Raw genomic sequence first — 27,965 nt, forward strand, 5'->3', positions numbered from 1 at the left:
GTAACAGTAAAGTGTGCAGCATCTTCATTTAAGAGCCAGAATGTCTCAGCATTAAAACAATAAGACACAGTGGCACAGACAGCTGCCAATGTGCACCCAACTCAGGATATTTCCACTGCACCACCAAGTCTCCAATACACGCTTTTCTCAGTCCTTTGGGTGTAACGGACACATTTGCAATAGGTAGCCTTTCACTGTATAACATTTGACACGTTTTCAAATATTTAGTTAGATATGGTAATAGTAATCTGTGTCTTCCTTCATCCTTTTGTTTAGAACATGTTATAATAATGGAGTACATCAAGTTAAGGTATATTGCATGATGCAGCAGCAGGAGAAATGGTTGCCGGGTTCATATCTGAATATTCAGGTCTGCACGTACAGTATGCATATTAAATAAACTGTTTGTTTAGGTGTCTCAGGCACAGGGTCAGCCCTGGTGGAAGGTGCAGCTGTTTGTTTGGGAACCTGTGCTGTTCGGGACCTGGGATGGGGTCTTCACCACCTGCATGATCAATATTTTTGGAGTCGTTCTCTTCTTGAGAACTGGGTGGCTTGTGGTGAGTGTTAGACCAAAGCATTGCTTTGGGAGCCTCATGGATAAAGCAAACGACTGCTGAATTCTGATTGCAATGCCTGTACCTGCTGCAGTCAGCCATACTTCATGATTAATTCCCTACGACCTCGTGGGAGAGGTGACCTTTTTAGCATCTTTGGGAATGTCATGCATTAAAACATGTCATGGTATTTTGTTCAATGTGAGATATTACAGGTAAAGCTAGTTCTTAAAATTGGACCAATATGAACAGGTCCAGATACTATTATACCTACCTTATTAATCCTAGGGGAATGACCCTCCAGGACTGGAGTTGTCTACTGCTGAAATAGTATTATCTCTAACAGGTGGTTAAAGATGTGAAGTAAAAGTTAGGGCATCAGTTCTCAGATCAGGCACTTGCTGTATGGTTTGGGGACAAGCTCCCATTGCATAGCAGTTTGAAACTGCTATGCAACAAGAGTCTCATTTCCACCCCTGAATTCTCTGTCCTTCTTTCCAAACTGTGATACTGCTTGCAAATAGACCCCACTGGATTGCTTGCATCTCACCTAAAGATTTCTGTAGGTTTGCAACTTGAATGTCAGGCTATGCCTTTTTGAGCATGAAAGCTACAGTACTAAAATGTATTAGCCTTTGGATTAGCCAATCCCAAAGAATTGCTTGCAAAGAATTGTGGTAGTATTAAGCATTATTAAACTTTCGATTGTACACACTATGCACTAACATTTATTTCTCTGTTTCTAGGGAAACACTGGTGTTTTGCTTGGCATGCTCCTGGTGTCCCTGGTGGTGGTGGTTGCCTTGGTAACCGTGTTTTCCGGGATAGGAGTGTGTGAGCGCTGTCGAGTTGGAAGCGGTGGAGTGTATTCCATGATTTCGACAGTCCTTGGAGGGAGAGTAGGAGGGACAGTCGGTCTCCTCTACGTCTTTGGACAGGTACATTAAACGTAAAGGCTGATCATGTGTATTACTGCTGATTCCTTGCCATGCTAATTTAATGAGCTTCACACATGTGAAGGCAAACGTGAACTATTTGAGTTTTCTAATTTGCTTCTGAACACTGTGTTGGATGCACTGTGATGTTGGAGGTACCGTCCTTCAGGTGAGAAGGTGTTTTACCTCTGTTAGAAAGTCATTATATTCTTTACACTGTTCTGGCCAAAAATATATAATGTATAAAAAGGAAAATCCTAGAGTATGCAAAGTAGTCCACATCCTGCCACATTGGCCACAAGCAGGATTCAGAGGTGGAGGAACTAACTTTGGGGAATGCTATCAAACAGGTCTGCTTTCTGATAGAGTAGAGTGCAGAGAAGACTAATGAAGTAATGTGGCAAACTGACACCAAGGAATAATATTTCAAAATTAAACATGATTGTGGGGTATCAGTGAACGAGGGAGCGCTGCATTCTGTTGATTTGCAAGCGTCGTTAACAGGGGGTACACACCTTAGGTAAAAACATCAGAACATTACTATTCAAAACAGCACCACATCTGACATTAGGTTAATAACAAACAGGCTACAGTAACAGAAGTAGATTATGGGGCTCATTTTCAAAGCTTTTTACTCAAAAGTGTAAATTACTCCATTAAAAACCTTTCAAGTTGCAAAATGATAAACTACTGAACTTGCTTAAACAAATCTGCCGTCTCTGCTCAGGGAGGGGTGAAGAACATGGAATACTGAACAGCCTGCTGCTCCCTACTATATATATATTTGTTATTTATTTGGACATACTCCAAGGTTCCTTCTCTCATTTTGGCCTTGTATATGTTTTAGAAGTGTGAGCCCCAATTGGGCAGGGCTGAGAATGTCTCCAGTGGTTGCTCTGTTTCAGTGTGTTGCAGGTGCCATGTACATCACTGGCTTTGCAGAGTCCATTGCAGAGGTGCTGAACCTCAGTAATATCTGGGCCGTCCGGGGGATATCCATGGGAGTGCTGCTGGGGCTGCTGGGAATTAACCTCGCCGGGGTCAAATGGATTATCAGACTCCAGCTGCTCCTGCTGGCCGTGCTCGCTGTCTCCGCCCTGGACTTCGTCGTGGGAACATTCTCTCACTTAGACCCAGGTACACCTTTCAAGAGAGCTCATCTTTTATTTAGATTTAATAAACGTGCTTAAAGACTTTTGTTTCAAAGCTTCTTCCGGGTGGCAACAAGAGAGCAGCAATACATAAAAAATGCATGAATTTTGAACTAGCCCTGTACCCAGTCCTGTGTTTCAGAACTTAGCCTTGTTTAGGTATCTTATTGAAATGACTCAGTGCCAGGCCGCTGGTACAGTAAATCTGCTCTGAAATGATCGCACCAATCACTGCGTGGTTAAGTCACACTTGAGTCTGTAGTTTTACTAAGAGGAGTTGTTCATGCAGCTATAAGGGAGGAACAATGCGTCTGATAAATCATGCAATGCATACGTGAGACACAACAATGATTTATTCATTTGCACTTTCACACTCCAGCACACTGTAGATGTTTTGTTGTTTTTAATCTCCATCACAGATTGCTGCACTTGTCAGTCTGTGGTGCTAAGAAGCCCAGTACTGAGTGTGTTTGGTTTATGAGACCCGGAGAGGTGAAAATGAATGAATTCCTGTGCTGCATCCTTTCACACAGTACCCCTGTTTTCTGAGGGTTCACTGTGTGTTGCACCACACTCTGTATGATACTTTGAGAGGAGCTGTTTTTTTCCTCAGATTCAGGCCCTGCCCTTTTCCATCTGGAAAACTTGTGACATTTCCAGCTGAAGTGAACCGCAGTGTCCACGTGACAGATTCTCTGAGTCGGAAGGAGCCCGGATATATATATATATATATTACACACACACACACACACATACATTTTGCCGCCTGTATCGCTGCCATTGCTTTCATGTGGTGTTGGACAGATCAACCCAGAACGATACCGCTAGTCCCGCGGTGACGCTGAGCGGTACCGCTCAAATAAAATCCGGAGCGATTTTTTCTGGCTACCGCGCGGTACCGTCGGCCGATTAACCAGTCACAGCCAAGTGCTGACAACACGTGTTTGCCAGGAAAAATCTTGAATGAAAGTGTCTGACCCCTCCCACATTTCATAAAAGGACTGGCAAGTCAGTATTTTATGCATCGCCCCTGATAAACGTCTGTTCTGCCTTTTTTAAATTATTTCTGTAGTTCACTACTATTTTTACTAAATAAATGCCTGTGAAAGGATATGTTTTCTAACACTTTAGTTGTAGGCTACTTGCTGTGAGCAATGTATTATATGTTTCTTTGCTAAGCTCAGTTCGCTCACTTAATACACCTGCATGTACATGACAGAAAAACAACGTTGAAAAACAAACCAGTGTTTTTATTTAGTAGATTATGTGGGGGGCATTACAGCTATGGCCAAAAGTTTTGCATCACATCCTATAGAATTAATAATGTTACGTTGACACATTGAAATTACATATCGCTTTGTAGTTTTCCAAAAATTGAAAGATTTCGAAATCTAACATGAAATACTGTAGGCTACTACTATTGTAGTTTCTGAGATACCATTTTGTAGTTTCTTGTAGTATCGAAATTATGTTCATATAGTTTGATTTTATTTTTTATTTTAATTATGTCTGCATCCTAATATTCTGCTAGGTAATGCAAAACTTTTGGCCATATATGTAAATAATATTCGAGTACATACACCATGGTGTGGTACTGACAACTACTGTACTGTACCTTTCAATTTTTCTATATTGTAAGAAAAGTCAGTCCGGTGTGTCTGGGTGCAGACAAGCGGTATCGCACAGTGAAAATGCCCAGCGGTGCCGTGCCACGCCTCTCAGACTTTAGCATGCAGTTATTTTCAAGTAATAATAGTTCATGTCTTTTTTCTCCAGCAGGTGTCTCTGTTGTCTGTAGTGTCATTTAGAGTGTAGTAAAGGCCACGGTAGTGTGACTCTCCGCCAGCTGCCAGTGCAGTGTCATTAATGCCTGACAGGTTTAGAGAGAGATAAGCGTTGTTCATGAAGTTAAACACGCTGTTACTGCCTTCTGTAAAGCTCCCGCACTAAATATTAGAACTATTGCTGCCAAAGTTCTCCTTCAGTTTGGACTTGATCCAGAAAGTAAACCGAGGTCAAAGATGTGATGATGTTTGATAGGAGGCTAACAAGAAAATAAGGTAATTAAGGATACTAAGGATTTTCCCGAACAAAAACTGTTTTTGTTTCGGCAGATAATACACGTAGTAGTTAACAAATGTGTTTTAAAAAGCAAATCTGTGTTTTTTTTTTTGTGTTTTTTTTTTTAATCTAACTGTAGGCATCAACAGAAATACTGTACTCTTTACTTGCTAGTGGGTTAATGAATTATTTTTATTATTCCATGCTAAATAAATAAACTAATTGCTTAGCACACATCTCAATCCCCAGGAAAGTGTGGGCTGCAACATCCGTCTTCGTTTGTGTAGAAACCTGTGTTTGTCGATGCGTTGATAGGAAGGATGTGTGTGTCAGCTGATGCTACACAGCTGACCCCAGGGTTTGCCCTTTGCCTGATTGCTGACTTCCTGGAGCACAGAGAAGTCCTTCAAGTTGGTTGGTCTGTGTTAGACCGGCTTCACTGCAGGGGTTAGGGGCTAGCGGGGACACATTACTGGACACCCAGGCTCGGAGCCTGTCAACGGGAGTAATACCCATCAGACAATATCGTGCTCGATTCGTGTTTGTTTTGAAAAATGAAAGTAGCAATTTTCGCAGGTTTTTCCAATTATACCTCCTCATTGTATTCATATGACATCACTTTTGAACGGGAGCCAGCCTTTTCTGTGGTTCAGCCTCAGAAATGCATTGACGGAGTGGTTACCTTCCAGTTGCGGAATATGAACTGCTGTGCAGATGTGTTTATGGCTTGATAACATTGTTAAGGAGCCTGCTTTAGGTGCTTGGACAGGAAGGGTGCATTCGAATGGACTGTCAGATCTCGAGACAGGATGGGTTGCTACGTTACCTCTAAGACTTTCATTTAGTTAGCTACTGTGGCTAAAGTAACATGTTTTAGCAACACTGGAAGAACTTAAGCCACTTAACAGTACTGTAAACAAGTTAAACATGCTCTTTTCACAAGGCAAAAACGTGTATTTTATTTGAAAACACGTATATATTTAAATGCCAGACCCTACCCTTTACAATACACAGTATATTTAAGGTGCACTCTAACTCTGATTCCCATTTAATAAATGCCAAACTTAGTCCCACATGAAAACATGTCAGTACAGATTTCCTAAATTCTGAATAGGTTTGCAGATATTCGTGTACTGCATAATCCTTTACATTATTTTGACAGTGGCGTGGTTTTTTCCACTGCAGGACACTCTTAGTGTATGTTAATATTAATGCCTACCTGACCAACCGCAGCTCTAGTTACAAAAGCTTACTAATGTAATTAATAATATTAGTAGGATTGTACAGCCTCTACTGTGTTTAATTTTTTTTTTTTTTTTTTGACCGTGTTCTTTTACTCGGGGCTATTGACAGTAATATTGCACCATTTCTGACATTAAAACTAATCATAGTTAGACGAATCCTTCTTTTGTAAATAATAAATGTGTTTATTTTTTTTATTAAATTGTTCCTCTTTCGAATCCACTCTGTGACTATTTCCAAAATATATTTCAACACATTTTAAAGAACAACGAAAATAAAAACAGCTTAGCTGTGATCTTTTGAAGCTGCGTGTTTCTGGCTTGCTGTCTGTGAAAATGTTCTTTCGGGACCAGAGGGTATGTTTGAAACCATGACTTCTTCACCTCCCTGTGACTATCACGCTCATATTTTAGTTGTGTGTACATGGTTGGTATTCCTTGGGGTACATCTTTCGGAACATGATTCTGGTCATTTGTCTGTACATTTTTTTTTAAACATGTCAAGAATTTTTCCGTTTGGATGCCATGTTGTTTTTTTTTAAATATATATATATAAATGTTTTTCAAGCAGCGGCGTCGGCTGACTGTTTCTAATTAGAACCTCTGTCCTCCCGCCAAACACAACGTTTGTGGCATACATTTTACGTGAACAAACTAAATGACTTTCATTGGGTGAAATGAAATCAAACTGAACAGTCTTGTATTGATTCATCTACCAGCACACGTTGAAAGTAATCGTGCTGGCAGTCTTACAAAAGTACGTTTTTCAACTTGGTGAGAAATAGTTGAGCCACAAGGGAAAACGTTTCGGTCGTGGCGAGCGGCTAGCGGGAACATACGGTTGTGAATCCAGGTTCAAAGAGATCTGATTTAGTCTAGGCATTGAACCAAGTCTATCGTCATAGGTGTCCGATTGTAAAATGACTATCTTTTTCTGTCTTGTTTTTCTTACATTTAAATATGATATCATTGCCATTACCATCTCCTTAGGGCGACCACCTTTTCAAAACGCAAAAACGGGGCTCCTGCCATTTCTTATGCTGGGGTATATTTTCATATTTTTTAAAACTTTTTTTTTTTAGTGTTTCCCCCGGAGAGGGGGGAGTAATGAGTCGTTGTAGTGATTGTGAGTGTAAAATGATTAGAAATGGAACCAGCATAAATAACATATTTCTTGTGAGCTAGATTTTCCTTTAAGTTTGTATTTCAAATATGTTTATTTGTAGCTTTTATTGTTGTGGACAATGGCTGTCATTGCAGCTGCTGTTCTGTCTCGATGGCAGCGCGCTGTGTTAATTCGTTTTTAAAAAGAGAAACTCTGGAAATAACAGAATAATACAGCACTCTGACTGAAACACTTTACAGCATGTTGATGCAGAGTCGTTATCGGCCTCAGATGAGATGTCGGTGTGCGGACCATGTGAAAGATTCCTGGGGGCGCTCCTGGATATATACATACCGTACATTTTTTTAATTGTTTTAACTGGCGACCGAGGGAGTGTAAGGCATTGCAAACTAATGCGGCAGGCGTGGTGCTGTGATGCGCTATAAATAGATGCTACTGTTTGACTGGCGCTAAACTGTAAGATTGCACTGTGTCTACGAATTCGGGACAAATGCCGTCGCAGAGACATTAAGTGCGGGACCGAGACTTGATCCTTACATTTCGGGACTGTCCCGCCCATTTAGGGACATGTGGTCACCGTAGATGTGTCCTATGTAAGTGGCTGGTTTAGCTTTCCCAGATTAGCACTGGTCTTTGACTGCCTTAACCTAGTTAACATTAGGTCGTCCAGGTTTACTGCTAATGGTCTATGAAACCAGCCTTTGGAGCCTAACAACACAACAAAAAAGATAAACCGGTTTATTCAGCTGATCTAAATAGAGACGGATCTAAATGCCTGGTTTCACAGACTCTGGTTAGCGCTAGTCTTGGACGACCATGTCTATGGTAGCATTAGGTTTTTACAAGATTAGTGCTAATCAAGGTCTGTAAAAACTAGCTGGCAGCCTTTTGATATTCTGTCTGTAAAAATATGAAAAAAAAAGCGACACTATTTTGATCTGCCACTGTTTAGGTCATGTGAATAGACCTAGGAGTGTTTAAATTGGATAAAATAAAACATTTGTTTCCTGTTGCGGAATGCAATTTTGAGATTTACTTAGCAAGCGGAATGTTCAGTCCTGGAATGGGAGTTCACACGGACTCCCCTGACTTCCAGTGCTTTGTATTGTCTATGCAGGAAAAACAGAGGCAGATATAGACTGCAGACTCAGTAAGGATGTCCCCAGTGATCCATCCCCTGGAACTGATAAACCCATTCTCACTGTTATTCACTGGCTTGCTAATGGCTTGGGTGTTGCCCTGTTTCACCCACATTTTTTAATCATGAGAAAATAAGATCAGAGATCCAGATTCACAACTGCTCTGACCCTTCCAGTTATTCCTTCCTGGAGCCAGCTCCTAGTCCAGGGCGCTTTCTTCAAATAGAGCACACATTTACCAGACACTGTGACATTGAACTTTTTGTGTATATAGTCTCTCGCTCAACTGAAGCGACCACAGTTGTTTGCCAACAATTAAAACAGACATTTTTTTTTTTTTTTGTATTCACAGAATGCCTGGTATATTGTCTTAATAATTGCTTTATTAGGCTTCCTAGCTGGCTTGGGAAGCCTATTGTTATTGTAAAGATTTATTTTTTGTTTTTGTATTTTTATTTTTATTATTGTCGTTTTTCCTCCCAAAATTAAAACTGTAAAATGTAGACAAGAAATGCATCAGGCCACCATCTTGGTTGATGCAGGAGCACAATTTTTTTGCATCTGAACAATAGGCTTCCCAAGCCAGCTTGGAAGACTAATGATAATCATCATCATCTTAGATTTTGATTTCAAATCTCTTTTAAAAATGATGCACGTCCTCTAGGGATAATGATCATTCTTTCCTGAAGTTTGGGGGTGGAAATCTGCTGTGTACTTTGCTTTCTGGAATTGTACCTAATAGTTTAGTACACTTTTAAGACAGAGTGTCCTCTGAGCACGTACTATCAGCCTTGTATAAAATTATTCTTTTTTAAGCAGTCATGTGAAAGACAGCACATTTACACAGAAGTGCAGTCTGTATGTCACAACTGTTTCCATTTTTTTATGTAAAAAAAAATCTCACTGTAGAAATCATACTGGCAAACAAACAAGAGAGAAAAGATGTTTGTTGACCTTATTGCTTTGTACCGTTTACAACATCTGTTTATCTGAGCCTCTGGGGCAATAATCCAGATGCAATATATTCAGACCTACAGTATTTAAGCCACCACATAAGACATCTGCTATTAATCTACATTTTTATGTTAAAATGTTATGATTGGATGACGGAAGACTGCAATTTTTCAGGACCATTGAATTCAGCTTATTTTGAGGAAAATGCAGATTTTAAAATGTAATTGCACACTCGCTCCTTCATCAAAAGATTTAAGACGGTCGGATTTGTTTACATTTTCAACTTCTTGTGAAATAAATCCCATTTCCATTCCTAAAGCGTATGTTAATTCATTGGTAGGGAATGTTAAAAGACCATCAGATGCAGAATTTATAAATGCTTTACTTTATTTTACACATGGTACTTTCAGACAGCTTGGGCAAGCATATGCAAGCAGGCTGAAAATACTCAAAACTCCAGCAATGGTCAGCCTGTGGCCCAGCTGGTTAGAACACAGCATGGTCTTTTAACAAGCAGGTACGGTTTTCTGTGAAGAAAATATTTTCTCAATCGGTGTTTTCTTGGAAAATGTATCCAATAAAAGCATTTGGAATATGGTAGAATTTGTAGGAGCGAGCCTGTTTGGGTCCCAGAGTGACACAATGCTGAACTGGTTTCAAACTGAGAGAAAAGCATTTGTCTAGGTGGTTTGATCCATCTAATTCAGGATAGTGAAACCAGCTGTTGGAGCCTAACAACACAACAAAAGAGATTAACCGATCTATTCAACTGATCTAAAAGGAGGCGGATCTAAGTGCCTGGTTTCACAGACTCTGGTTAGCACTAGTCTTGGACGAGCATGTGTATGGTAACGCTAGGTTTTCCAAGATTAATGCTAACCAAGGTCTGTATGAGTTTCTGTCTGTTTTTGATCTGACACTGTAGGTCTATTGAATAGACCTCAAGGTGTTTAAAATACATACAGAATTACATTTTGAGATTTACTTAGCAACCGGACTGCCCTGTACTGGAATGGGTGTTCACACTGACTCCACTGACTTAGTAAGGATGTCCCAAGTGTCCCAAAACCCCTGTAACTGACAGACGCCTTTTCTGTGACCAGGCTACAACCACCAGGATGGTCAGCAAGATCTGGTTCCTGATAAAGAGGAGTGCACAGAAGACAGAACTATGGAATAACATTGTAAACAGACCCCAGCAACATATACTTCGGTGTGAATCTGATTGTGGGGCACTGCACTTGTAACATAGCATGTTTTTTGTAAATGTAAACAGCATCCGCTGTGCCGAAGTGTGCTGAAATCTGTGTCTACTTTACTCACGTTACAGTTTCCCACCATCAGGAAATTACATGTTATTCCAGTTCCAATGTGTATAAATGATGTCAGTTTTAATGCTGCAATCATCTACTGATACAGACAGGCCGACACTTCTTCACAAAATGTGCATTGAAATGCGGCAGGATATTTGTGTTTTGCCTTGTTCTTTTAAAATATCCACCGTTGAACAGTTGCCTGTTTACTGACCAGTCTGACTGCATGAAACTTGCGGCTGCTCATACTCTTTCCCCATTATCTAATCTAAGAGTGCCAGACTTATTTATTTCCTGCTTAGTATCCACATTGCTGTTTTAATATAGAAGTCACCAACACCTGATTGATTGCCCTGGTGAAAGTGTATAATATTGATGTGTATGTTGAGCCAGTAGGGTGAAGCGTTTATACAAGCTAGCAAAAGCAGCTGAAGTAGCTGCTTCAGATGGGCTGTTCTATACACTTTTATTATTTATTACAGTTCTTTAGAATCGGGTTTCCGAGCTAATCCACCAGGTGCCAGTGTACTTCAAACTGCTTTTCTATTTAAAGCGTGTTTCCTTCTGTTGTGTGGCACTTTCTAAAAGGGAGAAGCTGTTCCAGTTTTCCCTCTTGTTCTCCTGTTGAGGACAATCGTGGCTGGAGCCCTGCTGTTGTGTACAGGGTTAAAAAAAATCAAGCAGCATGTAGTGGAGCAAAGGCAGGAAGTGGGCCTGTGAAGAGGAGGTCTGGGTGAGCAGCTCCACTCTGAGAATAGTAACTTGGAAGGGATAAACAGGCAGTGCTTCAGATGGGTGGCGACTTCCTTTCGGGTAAACACGTCATTAATCTGAGGGAACGCATTCTTTTCCATCAAAAGATAACCAAAGGGAAATTGCTTTTCTCTGGGTCCACTGTGTGTGTAGAATATTAAGGTGCTGGATAGTGTACTGGACTGTTCTGGGACTTTATTTAAAGCACTTACGTTGAGGGTGCCCTAGCCAAAACATTTGTCAATAAGTCTGTTACAAGGTATACAGAGATGTACTTGTAATTGTGGCAGTGTTACTGGGGTTTTAACACTACTGTGTAAATATTACTACAGTTTATCAAGGTGCCCTCAACTTGATCGCATCTAGTTTGTTGACATTTGGTGTCCCCGATAATTGTTAGTAGAGGTCAGAAATCTGGCCAGGCTAACCCCCACTCCCTTCTAACTGTATACTGTGTGTTCATATTTAATAAAGATTTGAATATCATGATCATCATCATGTACTGACATTCTGCGAGAATTCCTAAAGTGGCTGTAGCCAACAAAATTAGTACATAAAGGTACATCCATTTGTTACCATATATAAAGTAGGTCTGAATTGTGCAGTTTTGAAATAAACACATATATTGTAGCAAGCATGTATTTTCCTTTTAAAACATGATATCTGGTACTCAGTTGGTCTCAGTTTGCTTGTTATGTTCAGGATGCCTGTTACTGATGCACTTCCTAGGTCCCTTCACCTTGTCAGGGTCAAAGCATGTCAGTCAAGGAAGTGTAAGATTACCTGGAGGTTAGAAGATTTCTTTGACCTTGCGTAGTACCACATATCAGTCTTCGTGCACAAAGATTATCTCACATCGGTGCACTTCTTCTTTTTTTTGTAGTAGTAGTCGGCAATTATTTTGTATTATTTTCTCCCAATTTAGAATATCCAACTATTATTTAAGCTCAGCTCACCGCTACCACCCCCACGCTTACTCGGGAGCGGCGAAGACGAACACACGCTGTCCTCCGAAGCATGCGGCTCCAGCCGACCGCCTCTCGCCACATTGCAGATTCACCATGCAGCCACCCCGGAGCTACAGTGTCGGAGGACAACGTAGCTCCGGGCTGCCCACAGACAAGCCCACAGGCGCCTGGCCAGACTACAGGGGTCGCTGGCACACGGTGAACCGAGGACACCCCGGCCGACCCAAACCCTGGACCCAAACCATGCACCCTATAGCCTGGACTCGAACCGCCGACATCCGGGCTATAGGGTGCATCCTGCACTCCACGCGGAGTGCCTTTACCAGATGCGCCACTCAGGAGCCCCCACATTGGTGCATTTCTGTCTGTAAAACTGTACCGTGTAAGGACCCTATATTTTAAGGCTTTTAATGATGCCCCTATTTTTCTCCACCGTTTAGATCAATCGAATAGTTAACAGAGTTAACTTTGGAAAGACATTATCAATTGAAGTGACTTTTCCCTGACACTGAGTCTGCATTGTTCAGTTCAGTTAAGCGCTGAAGCATTTTGCTGTGGAGCATTTGCTTAAACTTAAACTTGTGAACAGGATTATTGAACTTGGCAGCCTCTGAATAATCAGAAACGAGCTCCAGTTTGCACGCATCTTGGCAAGGTCTGTATCCCCTCTGTGCAGTTACATAATGAACTCGCCTCAAATAACCAGCAGCCACTGGCAGAGCATTCCAAGGATCGCTGTGCTCTGACCAGACTTGTTGACTGGTACAAACCACAGCAGTGTGTCCGCTTTCCAGCCCGGACTCACAAACAAGTCCAGTGTGCCGCTGTAGAAAGCTGGGTTTCATTATTGCCTTCATTTTCTTCAGACAGATACATCATTGAAAACTATATGCAACTGCAATCTGGTCTTCTGCTGTTTGGAAGCACACCGTTTACCAACTGTGCCCAGAGATCCCAAGTCAACATTTGGCCTGTCTGCTCTGAAGGTGCTGCCAGCTTCTTTTTCCATGCCCTTAGTAACTAGGTGGCCTGATGCATCTTATTCAGACGCGCCACACTTTAGGTACTGTGTACCAGGCTGTTTTATTGACAGCATACATTTCTAAGCATGGTTGTTTCTCCAGATTTAGCTTGACATTTTGATCTCTTACCATCCTGTGAAAAGTAATCTTCCAAAATCATTATTTGTTTTCATGATCGTGATATCGCATCCCCAGAGCTGTCTTATACTTTACATACCGCACCCGCAGATTCCCAGCGTGTCAGTCGGACTCTGTGGGACGTGATATATAACTATGAATCTTATTTCATCTTCTTCCCCTCACTGTGTAAGTAACAGAATTTGATATACTTTGTTTATGGCTAAATCCATGCTTATTATTCTTTGTTCCTTTTTTGGAATCCATTTACAGTGCATGGCTTTGTTGGGTATTCAGAGGAGCTGCTCCGTAACAACACCCTACCTGACTACACGCCTGGAGAGTCCTTCTTCTCTGTGTTTGGGGTGTTCTTCCCTGCAGCCACAGGTAAGCCTGAGCTCTCCACTGATAACTGTGGTGAGCGGACAGCAGCCACAAAACGAGCAAGGTAATTGTCTAAAATGGTTTTGTGCTGGAGTGAAGGCTATTCTTTATATACAGCAGCAGCACAGGGGACAGGGTTTAGCAGCCCATGTTTTGCAGGTTCTTTTGTACTCGGGAGTCATGGGCCAGTGCTGGGTTACCCCTGATTATTATTATTATTATTTATTTCTTAGCAGACGCCCTTATCCAGGGCGACTTACAATTGTTACAAGATATCACATTATACATTATTTCACATTATACAGATATCACATTATTTTACATACAATTACCCATTTTTACAGTTGGGTTTTTACTGGAGCAATCTAGGTAAAGTACCTTGCTCAAGGGTACAACAGCAGTGTCCCCCACTGGGGATTGAACCCACAACCCTCCGGTCAAGAGTCCAGAGCTCTAACCACTACTCCACACTGCTGACCACAGCAAGTGGCATCTGAAAATCCAACAAACTGAAAAAACAGAGAATGTGAAAGTTATTTCAGGGATCTGGCCCTTCAGCTGTCTGATTTTCTTACTATGATAATGGCTTATTCTATAGGTCACAAGTCTTCTGTCTCTAAATACCCAATCATGAAACCTAATCCTAAAAAAATGTTAAGAAATGTTTTGACTATGTGGGTGTTCAGCAAAAAGGAAGAAAAAAAAATAACCAATGTGGATAACATCTGCATTCAGGCCAGTTCAATTTTGGAATAATGCAGTTTAACTTTCACAACTATTTTTCAAATTTTGTTTTTGGCTATGAAACCCTTTGATTCCCGTCTCTTTCCTTTACATCATCACTAAATTATTGACTCACACTGGCACATATAACCGCATCTCCCCCGAAAATATGCAAAACACAGTTGTAATCTAATACTGTATATGCCCTGGAAAATCCATTAATGCAACTGACCTTTATAGTACAGTAGCTACCTTGGATAGCATTAGAGAGCTGTTTAAGAATTAAACAGCCAATTCATTCTAAAGAATTAAACAGCCAATTAACTTTTACCCAAGATGTGGCTTTCAGTAACGGTGTTGTTCCAAGATTTTTATATATTGCATATTAACCCCAATGTCTATACATTTTCAGATTTATTTGTATTGATTTTAAGATTTTAAACCCCCTATACCCAAACCATATTTCATTTTTCAGATTACTTTGTTATGATATTCCGCTGGGAAACCACTGTAGAGCCACATCGGCCTTGGCGTTGTCATGTTCTGTGCTATAACAGCACTTGCATAATTATTCATGGGAGTGTGGTGCACTTATAAGAACATAAGTTGGTTGTTAGTAGCTTGTTGATCCCAAAATCTCATCAAGCAGCTTCTTGAAGGATCCCAGGGTGTCAGCTTCAACAACATTACTGGGTAGTTGGTTCCAGACCCTCACAATTCTCTGTAAAAAAGTGCCTCCTATTTTGTTCTGAATGCCCCTTTATATAATCCCCATTTGTGACCCCTGGTCCCTGTTTCTTTTTTCAGGTCGAAAAAGTCCCCTGGGTTGACATTGTCAATACCTTTTAGAATTTTGAATGCTTGAATCAGATCGCCGCATAGTCTTCTTTGTTCAAGACTGAATAGATTCAATTATTTTAGCCTGTCTGCATATGACATGCCTTTTAAACCCGGAATAATTCTGGTCGCTCTTCTTTGCACTCTTTCTAGAGCAGCAATATCCTTTTTGTAGCGAGGTGACCAGACCTGAACACAATATTCTAGATGAGGTCTTACTAATGCATTGTAAAGTTTTAGCATTACTTTCCTTGATTTAAATTCAACACTTTTCACAATATATCCGAGCATTTTGTTGGCCTTTTTTATAGCTTCCCCACATTGTCTAGATGAAGACATTTCTGAGTCAACATAAACTTCTAGGTCTTTTTCATAGGTTTGTTCTTCAATTTCATTATCTCCCAAATGGTATTTATAATGTACATTTATATTGCCTGCATGCAGTACCTTACACTTTTCTATATTAAATATCATTTGCCATGTGTCTGCCCAGTTCTGAATGCTGTCTAGATCATTTTGAATGACCTTTGCTGCTGCAACGGTGTTTGCCACTCCTCCTATTTTTGTGTCATCTGCAAATTTAACAAGTTTGCTTACTATAGGGGGCTCCCGAGTGGCGCATCCAGTAAAAGCACTCGCTAGAGTGCAGGATGCGCTCTATAGCCTGGACGTCGCCGGTTCGAGTCCAGGCTATTCCACAACCGACTGTGGACGGGAGCTCCCAGGGGGCGAGGGAGGGTTAGGTCGGCCAGGGTGTCCTCGGCTCACCGCGCACCAGCGACCCCTGTAGTCTGGCCGGGCGCCTGCGGGCTTGCCTGTAAGCTGCCCAGAGCTGCGTTGTCCTCCGACGCTGTAGCTCTGAGGCGGCTGCACGGTGAGTTTGCAGTGTGTAAAGAAGCGGGTGGCTGACGGCACACGCTTCGGAGGACAGCGTGTGTTCATCTTCGCCCCTCCCGAGTCAGCGCAGGGGTGGTAGTGGTGAGCTGAGCCTAAAAAAAAAATAATTGGGCATTTCAAATTGGGGAGAAAATAATAAAAACTAATTGGCAACGACTAAATTATTAAAAAAAAAAAAAAAAAAAGTTTGCTTACTATACCAGAATCTAAGTCATTATGTAGATTAGGAAGAGCAGAGGGCCTAATTCTGATCCCTGTGGTACTCTACTGGTTACCACGCTCCATTTTGAGGCTTCTCCTGTAATCAGTACTTTCTGTTTTCTACATGTTAACCACTCCCTAATCCATGTGCATGCATTTCCTTGAATCCCTACTGCGTTCAGGGACTTTGTCAAAAGCTTTCTGGAAATCTAAATAAACCATGCCATATGCTTTGCAATTATCCATTGTCGATGTTGCATCCTCAAAAAAATCAAGCAGGTTAGTTAGACACGATCTCCCTTTCCTAAAATCACACTGATTGTCTCCCAGGATACTGTTACCATATTGATAATTTTCCATTTTGGATCTTATTATAGTTTCCATAAGTTTACATATAATAGAAGTCAGGCTTATTGGTCTGTAGTTACCTGGTTCGGTTTTGTCTCCCTTTTCGTGGATCGGTATTACGTTTCCAATGTTCCAGTCTGTCGGTACAACCCCTGTGTCAAGAGACTGTTGCATGATCTTGGTTAGCGGTTTGTAAATAACTTCTTTCATGTCTTTGAATACTATTGGGAGGATCTCATCCGGCCCAGGGGATTTGTTTATTTTAAGAGCTCCTAGTCCCTTTAACACTTCTGCCTCAGTTGTTTGTAATGTCTAAAATAAGCATATTTGCAGGGAGTGTACAGAACTACGTGTGGATTGTTAGCAACTGGTTTTTGATTGACATTGTGTTAAAAAGCAGAATGAGCCGCGTGCTGTAATCGCTAAAATGCGCTATTTGGCTGGGAAAAAAAAAAAGGATTTGTTGCATTTTCTAAGTAGACATGGGTTTGCAGCTGGTATTTAACTGTTTATGCGGTGAATGTGCCCCACAGACTTTTCACAGTGTTGACCTGATAGGCTTTGGGACCACTTGTCTCTTTTTAAATGAAATTATGCATTTCTTAAGAGATTAATGTAGCACGTGCACACATAGACCTTCTTTTTCATGATACTGACATCTGTAACATGTTATTTATAGCCTTGATCGTCTTATTATTCAAGGTTTTCTGATGATAATGCCTCTGTATGTGCATTTATCGTCTCTCAAATGCAGGTGTGATGGCCGGGTTCAACATGAGTGGAGATCTCCAGAAGCCGGCGATCAACATCCCAGTGGGGTCCTTGGCTGCCATCGGTACCTCGTAAGTGCCCCATGAAAGTGTTTGCTTGCAGGATACAGAGCGGTAACCCAAATGTGACTAATCATTTTTATATTCCATCTGGAAACATCTGTCAGCGATTCAAACCTTCGTCCGGTGCAAAGCAGAGCTGGAGCGCTGCAGCGAGGATTCGTTACACTTGATTTGGTCGCCATTAACTCAGATCACAGGAATGTTACATTGGATAATAGCACTTTAGAAATGTGCTTGAAAGATGAATCTGGAGAGATACATGTGCAATATTTCCTGGATTCCAAATATTGTATGGTGCACCAGCTGCGTAGACAGCTTGCCAGCCTCACAGAGCTCCTCCTAAATCTAGCCCTGGGCTGAACAAAACTGCACTGGGCTTCACTCAGCCACTTCATTAATTATTATTAATTAGTCATTTAGCAGACGCCTTTATCCAAAGTGACTTACAGAGACTAGGGGTTGAACTATGCATCAGCAACTGCTGCTGCTGCAGAGTCACTTACAATAGGACCTCGGTCTCATCCAGAGCTTCCTAAAGAAAAGAACTAACTGTAAACATTTAGATCCACCGTCAGTTAAACAGGGACACATTTCATTTAGCGATGATGGCACATATTTGGTTTGCACATATTTGTCTTTATGGGCCAGTTAATACGTGTACAAAGCTACACTGTTCTAATTGTGCCTGTTCTCCAGATTCCTTGGAAGCCACAGGCTCCTGTAATTAACCTTTTCTACATGTGTTGTGATAAAAAGACAGCATTTCTGTATTTTAGGAATCTCTCTATCATAAATGCTAAGGTAAGAAATCATTTAGACGTGCCTTTATTAGAGTAGTTCTAGGAATCTACACCACACGCACAGCAGTCAAAGATCAAAGGCTGTTTTTCTTACTGCCAGTAATTATATATCATTTTGTAGTGCAAACTGTATTTCAGAATCTTTTTTTTATTCCATGTGGGAAAACCAATGAGAGTATTGTCTATTTTGGGTAATTGCAGGTGGTTCCTGTACTTGGTCTTTGTGTTCCTGCTGGGAGCCATTTGTACGAGGGAGGCGCTGCGATATGACTTCTTGTTAGCAGAGAAGGTAAACACTGGTCTGTTAATAACTCTGTCTTATCTCATGGTGATAATAATAAAAAACCCTAATAATAAAAACCTCAGTTCAGCTGTTTCCCTCAAGAAATGGGAAAGCATAGGAAGGATAATTAAAGCATTGTAAAAAAAAGAGAACACTGTAAGCACGGAGAAAGAATGATACACTCACATTTGCAAAGCAAATTTACAATTTCTTTATAGTATGGGTGTGTTTGATATACTTGAAGCCTGGTCTTTTCTCTAATGATGTTAGTGCTATTTTAAAGCAGGTCGTAATTAACATAAGAACATAAGAAAGTTTACAAACGAGAGGAGGCCTTTCAGCCCATCTTGCTCGTTTGGTTGTTAGTAGCTTATTGATCCCAGAATCTCATCAAGCAGCTTTTTGAAGGATCCCAGGGTGTCAGCTTCAACAGCGTTACTGGGGAGTTGGTTCCAGACCCTCACAATTCTCTGTGTAAAAAAGTGCCTCCTGTTTTCTGTTGTGAATGCCCCTTTATCTAATCTCCGTTTGTGACCCCTGGTCCTTGTTTCTTTTTTCAGGTTGAAAAAGTCCCTTGGGTTGACATTTTCAATACCTTTTAGAATTTTGAATGCTTGAATCAGATCGCCGCGTAGTCTACTTTGTTCAAGACTGAATAGATTCAATTCTTTAAGCCTGTCTGCATATGACATGCCTTTTAAACCCGGAATAATTCTGGTCGCTCTTCTTTGCACTCTTTCTAGAGCAGCAATATCCTTTTTGTAGCGAGGTGACCAGAACTGAACACAATATTCTAGATGAGGTCTTATTAATGCATTTTAAAGTTTTAATATTACTTCCCTTGATTTAAATTCAACACTTTTCACTATATATCCACACATTTTGTTGGTCTTTTTTATAGCTTCCCCACATTGTCTAGATTAAAACATTTCTCAGTCAATCATAGATTCCTTCTTCAATTTCAGTATCTCCCATATGATATTTATAATGAACATTTTTATTGTCTGTGTGCAGTACCTTACACTTTTCTCTATTAAATGTAATTTGCCATGTGTTTGCCCAGTTCTGAATGCTGTCTAGATCATTTTGAATGACCTTTGCTGCTGCAACAGTGTTTGTCACTCCTCCTATTTTTCTGTCGTCTGCAAATTTAACAAGTGTACTTACTATACCAGAATCCAAGTCATTAATGTAGATTAGGAATAGCAGAGGACCTAATACTGATCCCTGTGGTACACCATGGGTACCTCGCTCCATTTTGAGGTTTCTCCTCTAATCAGTACTTTCTGTTTTCTACATGTTAACTACTCCCTAATCCATGTGCATGCATTTCCTTGAATCCCTACTGCATTCAGTTTGAGAATTACTCTTTTATGCGGGACTTTGTCAAATGCTTTCTGAAAATCTAAATAAACCATGTCATATGCTTTGCAGTTATCCATTGTCGATGTTGCATCCTCAAAAAAATCAAGCAGGTTAGTTAGATACGATCTCCCTTTCCTAAAACCATGTTGACTGTCTCCCAGGATACTGTTACCGTATAGGTAATTTTCCATTTTGGATCTTATTATAGTTTGCATATAATAGAAGTCAGGCTTATTGGTCTGTAGTTACCTGTTTCGATTTTGTCACCCTTTTTGTGGATCGGTATTACGTTTGCAATTCTCCAGTCTGTCGGTACAACCCGTATGAAGAGACTGTTGCATGATCTTGGTTAGCGGTTTGTAAATAACTTCTTTCATTTCTTTGAGTACTATTGGGAGGATCTCATCCGGCCCAGAGGATTTGTTTATTTTAAGAGCTCCTAGTCCCTTTAACACTTCCTCCTCTGTTATGCTAAAGTTATTTAAAATTGGATAGGAACAGGTCGACCTGTGGGGCATGTTGCCCTTTCCTCCTTTATAAAAACTTGTGAAAAGTAATCATTTAATATATTTGCTATTTTTTTCTCTTCGTCTTAGACATTTAACCTCCTCTTTGAATGTTCTCTTGCTGTTATAATATTGGAAAAAAACTTTTTGGAATTGGTTTTAGCCCCCTTAGCAATGCTAATTTGTATCTCTCTCTTGGCCTTTCTAACTTCCTTTTTGACATTTTGAAGTTCCACGTACTCTTTCTGCGTACTTTGTTCTTGGTCCCCTTTAAACGCTCTGTAAAGTGCCTTTATTCTTTTGAATATTTTTTTTTAATTGATCTATTAAACCATTTTGGCAATTTTGTTTTAGATTTAGATTTGTCTACTTTTGGGATGTAACTGTTTTGCGCCTCTAGTACTGTACTACATTTTTAACAGCCATCCTTTTTCCGTGGATGTTTTCTCTATTTTACTCCAATCTACTTCTGTTAGTCTCCGTTTCATACCTTCATAGTTTGCCTTTCTAAAATTGTAAACCTTAGCTTTAGTCATTACTTTTTGGGTTTTAAAAAGCATTTCAAATGAGATCATGTTGTGGTCTGAGTTTGCCAATGGTTCTCTGTCTTCGTTATTTGAAAAGACTAAATCAAGGCATGCCTCTCCTCTAGTTGGTGCCTTGAGAAATTGCGTTAGGAAGCAGTCATTTGTCATTTTCACCATTTCAATTTCGTCTGTTGTGCTCCCCACCGGGTTTTCCCATTTTATATGGGGGAAGTTGAAATCCCCCATTAATATGGCTTCTCCTTTGCTGCACGCATTTCTAATGTCATTGTATAACAGATTATTTTGCTCGGTGCTTGAATTTGGCGGTCTATAGCATGCCCCTGTTGTTATGCCCTTTGAATTTGTGTCCGTTATTCTCACCCATATTGATTGTGCGTTGTTTTTTTCTTCCAGATTTAACACCTGGGCTTCAAGACTATTTTTAATGTATAGTGCCACACCTCTATCTCCTTTGTTCTTGTCTGTCTTTCCTATACAGAATATACCAAGTTTCTGTAACACCTATCACATCGTAGTTACTTGTTAGTGCAGTAGCTTCAAGTTCTAACATTTTGTTTCTGAGACTTCTAGCATTTAGATAAATACATTTAATGGCTGTCTTACTTGAATTGTTGCCCTTGTGTAGTCTCCCTTCTGTTTTTTTGTTGATTTTTTCCCCCTTCCTTTCTAGTTTTAAATGCTTCTGAACCTCCTCAAGGATCCTTTCTCCGAGTAGATTGGTTCCCTTTTTATTTAAGTGCAGTCCGTCCTGACTATAACTAACCCTGCTTGAACGCAGACCACCATACTTTTTACTGTGTTCAGCTATGGTAGTACGAGGATCTGTTTCACCCCAGGGAAAAACAAGAGTGATTAATTAATGTGTTAACCTGGATTTATCCAGCTTGTCACATTGAGATTAGAAGGGTGGCAGTATTTAAATTAAGCTCTGTTTAGATTCTTAAAAAAAACTGTTATACCTGCTGTAGTTACCATATTCCGTTGACCTGAAACATAACTTATAATATGCTGTTAGGCTGACAAAATACATACAGGGATTGAGGATCGTTCATGACACCTGTGTGGTGTTTTATCTGAATACATATACATTCATATTTATTTATTTCTATATTAGAAATTTTAATCAAAAAGAACAGTCCAATACCGTTAAAAACAGAGCTACTTTTATTTTTGGGCAGCAGTTTTATTAGGTTTCAGTGAATTCTTTGTGTTTCAGAGGACAAAGAAAGCAGTAAATCTCGGGGCGGCTGGCTGCTGGGCTGGCTTTGAAAGCTTGTTTTCTTCCATTCAACGCCCTTTCTCTGGGCTCCCCGCTCTCCACCTAATTTGTTTCCTTAAAAAAACAGGACCACTGATGGTGTTATAAGACTTTAATAGAAAGACTTTAATAGGAATATTAATAGCACTGGCATTATCTTTGATATACTGCATGTCACCGTCATTTTAAAATGCAGTCATGTTATAATAGCAGTACTGGAACCCTATATTTCTGCTAATCCCAGACTTGTATTAAAGAATGAAACGTATCCGCGCCTTGGGTATTCCAGCATATTTGTAAAGAGCTGCTTTCAACCATATTCATCCAGTGCGGCCAGCTAGAGCTAAGAGCTTTAATGGCATGTGTCCCACACATTTCCCAGCCTTTGCTCCTTTTTAATAAAGACATTCTCAAGGAATACACTGTTCGGTCACATTTCTATTGATGTTGCACAGAATACTTTAAAGATGATTTTTCCCTTCTTTTTAATTTAACTTCCAATAAGAATACATAACTTTATATTCCTGTTGAAATTCTGCATCGTTGCCAAACATAAGATTTTCAAGATATTAGAACAGGTTAGGGAAAAAAATATATATATCATATTGATTTTCTTATGAAATGCCAATGTTTCAGTGAGAAGTATGTTTATATAATCAAGCAAACAGGCACATTTAAATCAGGAAACTGGAGGTAAGTGGTAACAATGTAAGGATGCAATTGTGGCTTACTGTATACGGAAATACAGCTTTTAAATGCTGTTAGCAGTTGAATAATGGAACTTTGGCATTTGCAACCCTTGAAGATCTCCCACAAAGAGAAGACAACATGCATTTTGAAAATAATGACTTTTCAATTTCTCGTGAAAAACTGCAAGGATTATTGATGCTAATTCTGTATTAAGGGTTAAGGGAGTCTTTCTTCATTAAATTTGTCTTGGGAACGCTGCAATGTCATAACAGGATTAAGGAATTCCCTGCATTCCATATGTCATGTACTATAATTGTCATTCAGTGAAGCATGCTGTTGAGGTATACTGCAATCATGACCTACCAGCCTGCCGCTGCTGTAGCATGACAGCTTCAATGCAGCACGAATCTGTCCTCTGTGTGTCACAGCTCACGCAGTAAGCTGGCATCCCTGACTTTCTGATGTATTTTATTTCTTTGTATTGTTTCCTTATTTAAGTTTAATTCTGTCTACTTCTATGCCTTTGGAAGCTTTTGACGCTTTGGTTCAGCTGTAAAAATACAGTAATAATAAAGAAAGCAATCTTTCCTGATTATTAAAAAGCATATTTAAAAAAGAAACATGAACAATCGAGTCCTGTTTGCAGTATCTGGGTGGTGGATGGATATTATCATATAACAGATACAAACTGGTCTAGCTGGTGTTCAAGTGGGGCTTTCTCCTTGTTTGTATACTGCACTGGAATTGCAACCCTAATAATACCAGATCTTTCACAGATCTTGCTAGGAGTCTATATTTCATGTATGTCACCAGGGAAAGAGATTGCATTCATTTCTGGTTTCTGCATTCACTGATTGAACTTTGCGTGAGAACATGACCGTGAGCGAATGGCTCAGCACTGACTGGCTCACAGTGCTATGGTGCCACTGGGAGTGCCAATGTCTGTCTCTTTGTTTATTGCAGGTTTCCTTGGTGGGGTTCCTGTTTTTACTTGGGCTGTACATTTCCTCCCTGGCGTCCTGTATGGGTGGTCTGTATGGGGCGCCCAGAATCCTTCAGTGCATCGCACAGGAAAAAGTGATACCCATCCTTGGCGTCTTAGGACAAGGGGTGAGTAGATTCAACATGCTGGTCTATACCTTTCTGGATGTATTATATCAAGTATTGTATAAATGGTTGGAATATGTTATAATGTATTCTGCACTGTACTATTGAAAATTATACTTTCCTTAAACTAAAATATTTTTTTCCTAATAGAAATCATACTGTCTGACATGGGTTTTTGTTTTGGCACCTGTGACAAAGTGGTTTGTAGTGCACAGGTGTAGAGGTGATGCAGTGCTTAGAAACAACAGTCCAACATAAGCTTTATTAATGGCTTTTAAATAATAACATTGACTATACACAACGATGTGTAGTCAGTAAAACCACAAAATGATAATAACAATAAACACACACTTTAAAACACGATCACCAGTCCAACAGTGAGTGCGCCGGGTGCAAGTGGTGTTGTGAATACGTGAAATAGTGCTAACAGTGATGCAGTGTAGTCTGGGTTTGATGCTGGCTGAATAGCAACAGCTCCCGGATATTTAGCCGTCTACAATGGCAAATAACAACAGACAATACAGACAAGACAGACAATACAACACTAAACACTCACGGTTTCGTTTCACTCCTCACGGTCATTCTGTAACCATAACAGAGGAACAGATCGCTCGGCCACACACCCTGATATACCTTCAGTCACGCCCCCTTTGGTAGCGAGTGCAATCACGTCTCCTCCAATCCATGATTGACACATCGCCTACCGCAGTAAGGCGCTGACTTCTAGTATTGTGGCTTCACCCTCTTTCTGGATGGCAGACTTCCGACTGACCCTGGAATGAACTGTCAAACCATCCAGTCTGGGGCACACTGTTCCTGTTATAGAGCACCCTCAGGTCAGCAGGGAGATTGTTGCTTTATAATACCTTCTACCTGCTTCGATTGTCTGTAATTAATACATTCAGGCAAGCGTGACTCTGAAATTGAAAGCCATTTATATTCCTTGACGCTGCTGTAATGTTTCTAATTACAGGCCTGTTTGATATTCAGAGGACAGCTGGTCACTGTGGCTGGCTTTCAGGCACCATCTGCTTTATTAAGCAATGGATCTGATTAGGTGATCAAGCTGGGAATTGCTTTCTGATACTAATAGCTGGTATTACTAAAGCACTGCTCTCTGAAAAGGTCGGAGCTCCTAACTTTCATCCCAAGAACACCTGTATTTTCTTAATTGTTCCAGCTGGTACTGTAAAACAAGAGGATTCAGAAGGTAGATTTTTAAGATGTGTTAAATTGATACCCAAAGAAACAAACTTTCATATGGTAGTAAATATTGTTGCAGAAGGATAATGTTTCATACAAGTCAACATGCAGGTATTGTACATTCTTAATAGAATCAGAACTCTGAATATCCCTTCATTATTTGTAGCAGTGTATCTCATGACTGCTTTTCTAGTATAACTTTCCAAAACTTTCTTTAGATATCTCTGAGGCCATCAATGATAGACTCATGCAGCCTCGCTCTTTAGTGAACAGGGACAGTAAATACATTGATTAGAAAGTATACATGTAAAAAAAACAAAAAACAGTGGTTTAGCATGGGCCTGATCACTGGAGCCGAAGCAATTCTGAACAAGGTAGTTGTACCAAGCAGGCCTGGCTGCAGAACAAGTTCATTTGTAGAACGTTGTAAGCATTAAAAATCTATTAACCCTTTACTGCCCTGGGTAAGTTCCCATACCTATTTAATGCCTTTTTTCTCAATGTCACATATGTTGGACACTGGGCAACAAAGGGTTAAACAGGAGGCGGAACATGCAGACTAGTTTTTAGAAATGCAGGAGGATTGAGAATTGTTTTCTGCAGAGGCTGGGCATGCCTGCAGTCACAACGGCTTCATACCATGCCATGCTGCCCACGTACTGTATGCACCAGCTTGTTTCCTGAGCTGACTGAGGATGTCAGAAAGAGAGTTTTTTTCTGCTTTACTGAGTCGGATGCGCAGCCTGGGCTGAAAGAGCGAGTGAAGCCAGTGGAAATTTCAAACAGGAGGGGAATTCCTTCTCAAAGTTATTTTAAAGTAACTTTCCAGGTAAAGGAGGGTTTGCAGAGGAGTCTGGAGGCAGCGTCTTTGCTAAATATCAGAAAACATCTACATTTTGTTTTAAAGGGGGGGGAAGAAATGTTAATAACACCTGCATGGAACAGAAATGTAAATATTCTGTATATAGAAACACAAATGTGGGAAATTCAAGACAGGCATATATACCCACTGTTGTACTTCACAGTTTTCCTGGATAATTAATTTCAGCAGGGCAACAGCCTTTTTATAGCACAAAACGGCTGAATTTGTTAGATTGATGGTATTAGATTGATGGTATTAGGAGGCTGTGTGGTCCAGTGGTTAAAGAAAAGGGCTGGTAACCAGGAGGTCCCTTGTTCAAATCCCACCTCAGTTACTGACTCATTGTTTGACCCTGAGCAAGTCGCTTAACCTCCTTGTGCTCGTCTTTCGGGTGAGACGTAGTTGTAAGTGACTCTGCAGCTGATGCATAGTTCATACACCCTAGTCTCTGTAAGTTGCCTTGGATAAAGGCGTCTGCTAAATAAACAAATAATTTCATCATACCTAGATCAGGAAAAAAAAAAGATTTGGTTGCTCCTCACAATCTTATGTAATGTTCTTTACTTCCAGGCCCAGTTAGAAATCTAACGGCACTGTGAAGAAGATATACCAGGAAGGGGTCCAGAGAACTGCGATTAGTTATTTACCAGAAAATCAGAAACGCAGTAAATCGGTCTTGTTTCTAAACTCCAGCACATCCCCTCCCTTTAACCTTGTCTGCCCTTTGTTGATGCTGTGGTAAAGGCCCTAGACATCTCCTGCAGAATCAAACCACAGTGACAAAGGCAGGAAAAGTATGTTGGGCCAGCCTAGGTGGAGCTGGAACTGTGCCAGCCAGTACCAGGCATCAGAATGAAGCAACACAGTTGTTTGAGGTCCCATAGTGACCCGTCATTTTAATTATTAAACATTCCTTTTATGCCTGTAATGCCTGGTTGTGTATATTGGTATTACGGGAGTGTAATGTTTATGGATTCCAGGATCCCCTTGGGAAAATGAGACGTAGATCTCTAAGAGTTATTATTTAGGTTTCATGTTCTTTTTTTGTTTCTGCAGAGAGGACCAAATAAGACACCAATTGCTGCCATTTGCTTAACAAGCCTCATCACTATGGCATTCATCTTCATCGGCCAGGTTAACGTCCTGGCCTCTATAGTCACCATTAACTTCATGCTGACCTACAGTATCATAGATTACTCCTACTTCTGTGTGTCGATGAGCTATGACCTCCAGATGAAACTGACGAGGCCGCTGCCCAAGGAAGAGTCCAGAACTTTGATCTTCGGCAGACATTCAGACTATGGAACAGACGGTATGGTGAAGAACCGGAGAAACGGGACCTTGCTGGAATTCACAAAGGACATGGACCAGATATTCCAGCCTGTGGACCCTAGCATGGAGAACAAGGAACGAGAAAGAGAAAAGAGAGAGAAGGAAAGCGAACTGAATCGGAAGAGCAAATCGTGGAGAACGCGGAAGCCAGCCAAGCAAACGCTGATGGATAGTTTTCGGCTGGATTTGGAGAGGTCTGCAGCCTCAGTTAAAGAATGTGCCAAGACCTCCAACACTGAGTCAGTGAACTGCAGTGAAGCCGGTGCTGCTGCCAATAGCGCTCAGGAGGAACAAGACCTGATGGCACAAGCCTTCGACAGTCAGGAACAACAGCTGGTGTCTGTGGTTCTGGGGTCTGACCCACGAAATGACAAGGCGGAGTCGGCCTTTCAAAGACAGAGCTCCAGAGACAGGGATGACTCTCAGGAAGGTACGGACCCTGCCACTGCAT

The 27,965-nt window shown here is 40.7% G+C and overlaps 1 protein-coding gene across 1 annotated transcript in view; it reads left to right on the top strand.

Moving 5' to 3' along the window:
- Positions 1–322: 322 nt before the first annotated feature.
- LOC117426671 (solute carrier family 12 member 8-like) overlaps positions 323–27,965 on the top strand; it is a 34,018-nt gene continuing 6,375 nt past the window's right edge. Inside the window, exons 1-9 of the mRNA XM_059033430.1 lie at positions 323–370; positions 414–560; positions 1,304–1,495; positions 2,398–2,629; positions 13,611–13,724; positions 17,482–17,569; positions 18,562–18,649; positions 23,974–24,120; positions 27,239–27,944. Of these exons, the coding sequence (XP_058889413.1) occupies positions 323–370; positions 414–560; positions 1,304–1,495; positions 2,398–2,629; positions 13,611–13,724; positions 17,482–17,569; positions 18,562–18,649; positions 23,974–24,120; positions 27,239–27,944 (1,762 nt within the window). The remainder of the gene's footprint in view (positions 371–413; positions 561–1,303; positions 1,496–2,397; positions 2,630–13,610; positions 13,725–17,481; positions 17,570–18,561; positions 18,650–23,973; positions 24,121–27,238; positions 27,945–27,965) is intronic.

This window comes from Acipenser ruthenus, chromosome 11, assembly GCF_902713425.1.
Source record: "Acipenser ruthenus chromosome 11, fAciRut3.2 maternal haplotype, whole genome shotgun sequence".
Lineage (NCBI taxonomy): Eukaryota > Metazoa > Chordata > Actinopteri > Acipenseriformes > Acipenseridae > Acipenser > Acipenser ruthenus.